Genomic DNA, 4,902 nt, shown 5'->3' with positions numbered 1-4,902 from the left:
TTTTTTTTGAAATGTGCTCTGTAAATGAATCCACTTCATGTCATTGCTTCATGGGTAAAGAGCAGCGGGTTTATGTCTGAGGACAATTGTTCTAGCTAGGAAGTAAAAGTGCTCTAAACTGTTTGTGAGTTGTCATTTTCCGCACATGGGAACCCAGGAAATGTAAAAAGTACATTCTTTGTTTGTAAATGATCAAAGGGTTAGTTTTAAGTACCATTTGTGGTATGCTTATAGTGATCAGTGAATACATCTTCCGAACACCCCTCTACATATTTGATCAATTTTCCTGTTTCTGCCTCTCATTTCTTTCGACCAGGTCTGCTGCAGTGTGAGCTGGGAGAACTGGTGTGTGAAACTTTGCCGGTTTGTATCCCAGTTCAGAAGCGTTGTGATCACTCTGCAGACTGTCTGCCTTTTCACTCTGATGAGTCCAGCTGCCATGGTAACATGTTTTTATACACCTTCTCCTTTCAAGCTTTTTTTCTATTAACCATGGTCCATTTTATGATTCCCACACCTTGACTCTCAGACATGTAACTAGAGGCACTTTAGAGATGTAGCTTAATATCCATCTGTGAGTTTTACAATTAATTATATAGTTCATGTAGTTTCCACTTTTGTTAGTGACTGTATGTTTGAATTATATTCTTTTAATACATTTAAAAAGCCCTTCAAGCTGGGTAACTCACTGTCTTTCCTCCCATCTTTTTGCAAAAAAACAAGATTTAAAATGCATAGATTTTGCGATTTCATTTATATATTTCTTATTTTATCTATATCATACTCTCTTGACTCACTAGTCACGTTTGACAAGTGTTGCCAAAACATTTGCGTCTATTCATTTCCAGCCTTAGCAGTGACTCCCAGAACATTTTCAAGTCTGGCTGTTTAGTCTTCAATGGTTACTGTGAGCTGCCAAAATCCATTAAAACCTCTGCCTTCCTGCGTTTTTTTTTAGGAAAAGAACCAAACCTCATATTAAGCCAACATTCACTGCCAAGCCAAACCTACTTCATCAAGGCTGAACAAGACTTAAGGCATTCAAACATTAAAATATTTTACAGGCATCCCTGATAGCTGCTAAACTGAACTCCTACACATCGCCGTCCCCTCCCGCTCCCTCAGATCTTCCTCCTCCCTCCACCTCACTGTCCCCCATGCTCGACTCATCACCGTGGGGACCAGAGCCTTCAGCCGCTCTGCTCCCCAGCTCTGGAACTCACTCCCACCCGACCTCCGCAACATCGACTCTCTCCCTCTGTTCAAAACTAGACTAAAAACCCATCTGTTCCAGCTCGCTTATCTGTAAATACACTGTTCCTGTTTTGTTTTGTTTGTTTTGTTTTTTGTTTTATTTGTTTTGTTATTACTACTTACACTTTTATGTTCCCTGTATCTGTCTTTTATTCTCTGTAAAGCGTCCTTGAGTGTTAGAAAGGCGCTGTTAAATAAAATGTATTATTTATTTATTATTATTAATTGTTTAAAACAATGACAATAAAGATATATTCTATTCTATTATATGATAATCAATCAATCAATCAAAATTTATTTATATAGCACTTTACAACTACCAGCAGGTATCCAAAGTGCTTAACAAAATGAGTGAAATCACAACATACAACAGAAAGAGTAAACATAGAAAACAGTAAAATCAGAAAAAGGTTACAAAGAAACAAAAGAATGAAAATGATAATGCTCACACAACCTGTGCAGAGAAGGGTATTCAGCATGAGATGCACAGGAGGGAAGAAAAGACCTCTATTAAAGTGGTTTAATGTACATGCTGATGCTCTCTGCAGAGGTTAATAGATGATGCTCAAAAGTGCACTGTTTCCACCCTGCAACATAATTCCCTGATTTCATGTTCTGTTGCCAAAGCAGCATCATGCTTGAGAAATGGGTGATGGCTGGTGACAGAGAGTATTTTTGCTGTTGTTTATTTTTTGACATTCAGCAGTGGTGGTCAGATTTTTTTGTGTCATTTTCAGATTGCCCTTCGCTGTATTGCCTGGATCATGGCTCATGCGTTGTGGAGAAATACGGGCCTGTTTGCGTGTAAGTTGAACTTCACCTTCACACATTTATAAGCACACAACACACTCTGTCACACTGATAAACATGCACAAAGACAAGTATCATGTCTGTTCTTCCTTCTCCTACTCCCATCCTATATCTCTCTAAGTGAAACTTAAAAGATGGAAATCCCATTAGTCTTTTTTCTTTACTTGGCTTCACAAAGCATCCCCTACAGCTTAACCTGGGTGGTTCTGCCTTCATTTATCTACTAGCACAGTGTATCCTGGGAATCTCTGATGGATTTTCCTGGTCAATATTTAAACATGGCCCTTGCTACCAATGGTCTTAGTGAGTAGACCACATAAAACTCCAGACAGACACTGCGATCGCTCTGTTGAAGGGTTCTTTTTTTGTAAGCTCTCGTTGTCTGCATCAGCAGCTTGGAATGCCTGCAATGCGATATTTCATTATAAAAGTTGAAATGCAATTGTGAGTCTTGCTGCTGGATTTGCTAACATCATTATGCGCCACTGAAGCGTCCCTGAGATATTCATATTTCTCCCTCTTTATGTCAGAAGGATGCTTTTGCAAGAGACCGGATGTGTCTGCAATGCAATCAGTGTGTCATACTATTAAAAATGCAAAATGCTGGAACAAGAGAACACTGTTAGGACTACCTCAAATTTGAAATACATGCTGTTTTTGTTTGCTACGACATCTGTCGTTCTACTGTATGTATATCATCATAGACCTGTGAAGATCTGTGGATTAAGGACTGTGCTCATCTGAAAAAATTACCCAAAATGGAGAAATCCACATTTCATTTATCTTTGGTTCTTCTTCTATCTTTGCATTAATTTAGAAAATAATTTTAATGTTCTGTCTATGTAGAGAACTTGTTTTATCTTTTAGATTTCCTCCACTTTGCTTCAACAAGCTAAGATGTGAGGAAAAGTGCACTGCTAACGTCACTTAGCTGCTCCTAATAGCCAGTCAGCTGCTCAACTGCAGCACACAGCTCGTAAATGTGACTGCAAAAAGTACTTTGGCTCCATATAGATGGTGTTGTAGTCCTTATTCTTCAATATTACTGCTAACAATATTGTAGCTAACAAGCCAATGGCTTGTAGGCTACAGGTTTGTTTACCCTGCCGACGGTACCGGAACGCAGCCTGTCATTTGCTGTTACTCAAACACAGACATTCCCCTCCAGACCCTGACATTGTTTTTGACAGCAAATGTGATTTCAGTTTGACTTTAAAAAGTTGTTTCTGCAGCACGAGAATACTTCACTGGCGTTTGTGACAGAGATGCTGCCTAACTTTCTCAGTCAGCTTCCTTGTGTTTGATTCCCCTTTTCTATTCATTCTCCTGTCCAACATTCCCTAAAGCAGCGCCGCCACCACTGCCTCCTCTCATTATGTAACAGGACTTTACCGCCGTCATTCACTGCACAGTGTGGTATGGAGTGTCTGTAGCTGTTCCAGCATTGATAACAAGCCCTGCTGCTGTAGCAGAACCCGAGGCCTACGTTGGAGGGCACCTTTGGCTCAGTATTTGCATCACGTTCCCCCACTCTGAGGAGCAGGATCCACCTGGGAACCAGGCCAGGGACGTCCCACTGCCATGGGCAGACCGTCACACAATATATACCCTGAACCTCTCTGAATGATAATGACACAGTTTGGCTTTGCTGAAAGCTGTGTGTTTCACATTAGAAGTTCAATGTTGCGCAGGAATCAAGCTGATACTGAACAGATGTTGACTTGGAGTAAAGTCTTCATTTGGGAGAAGAGGAACTTGCTTTCTTCCCAGAGATGCAGCTCACCAGACCAGGGCCAAACTATTTGCAATTAGTGTGTTTTTCCATGCTGGATATCCTGCAGTTACATCTGGCATCATTAATCGTCATCGTCAATATTTTGATGATGGTTTTGTTTTTTCAATTGGTGTGAGGTAATAAGTCTGTATGTTTAGAGGGGTAATAGAGGTTGTGATATATGTTATTTATCTATTTCTGGAATTTTTTTATTTTTTTACTTTTATCTTTTTATGCACATTTAAAAAGATAAGGCTATCTATATATATTTTTTGCCAACAAATCCTATCAAAACACCAAAACCAACAATTTCTTATCCAAGGCACCTAGGGGATACTTCAGGGTGTACGTGGAGAGATTGTGATTGTGTGTAGAACTTGTGATTTGGATAAATTAAAACCCTGTTCGTATGTATAAACAGGGTATTATTTGTGAAAAAAACATTGGCGGGGAGATGTTTTGATCATGATCACAACACACAAAACCATGCAAGAATGATATCCGCCTTTCAATACCATGGGAAGTGGCACTCGGCCAGGCATGCCAAAACACTTTTAGGAACTTCAATATTCAATGAAAAATAATCTCAAAATGAAATAGCACAATTTGGTGTCAATAGAAAGCAGCACTTTCAAGCCAGGGAGCGGAGTTCACTTCCTGGCAAAAACAAAATATTTTCACTCGAGAATCACATTCCTCGGTAGTGTTTTAATCCAAACCACGACTTTTTTCCTGAACTTAACTCGTTATTTTGGTGACTAAACTTAACTGTCATTGCCGCATGTTGTACCCACCCGGGATAAAAAAATTATTCAGCAGGGATATATAGACCTGAAAAGGGGAAATCCCATGCATCTCCCCTGGAAAATCGCACTGCGTGTGTGTGTGTGTATTTATGTTGGGAGGAAAATCCATTCACAAATAGGATTACAAATTGGTATGAGGCTGATCTTTAGTCCAACCAGCTAATAAACTACCAGTTACTTTAGATCCATTGCACATGACCCGCCTACCACCAACCGTGTGTGTGTGTGTGTGTGTGTGTGTGTGTGTGTGTGTGTGTG

At 39.8% G+C, this 4,902-nt stretch overlaps 1 protein-coding gene across 2 annotated transcripts in view; it reads left to right on the top strand.

The window, feature by feature from the left end:
• The window catches only part of malrd1 (MAM and LDL receptor class A domain containing 1), a 45,476-nt gene that overhangs the window by 38,649 nt on the left and 1,925 nt on the right, over positions 1-4,902 (top strand). For both annotated transcript variants that reach the window (XM_032504241.1, XM_032504240.1), the window contains exons 27-28: positions 317-442; positions 1,992-2,058. In XM_032504241.1, coding sequence (XP_032360132.1) covers positions 317-442; positions 1,992-2,058 — 193 coding nt within the window. The remainder of the gene's footprint in view (positions 1-316; positions 443-1,991; positions 2,059-4,902) is intronic.

The sequence above is a fragment of the Etheostoma spectabile genome, chromosome 22, assembly GCF_008692095.1.
Source record: "Etheostoma spectabile isolate EspeVRDwgs_2016 chromosome 22, UIUC_Espe_1.0, whole genome shotgun sequence".
Classification (NCBI taxonomy): Eukaryota; Metazoa; Chordata; class Actinopteri; order Perciformes; family Percidae; genus Etheostoma; species Etheostoma spectabile.
Note: the sequence above shows the minus strand (reverse complement) of the source record. Positions and strands in the feature narration are given on the sequence as shown.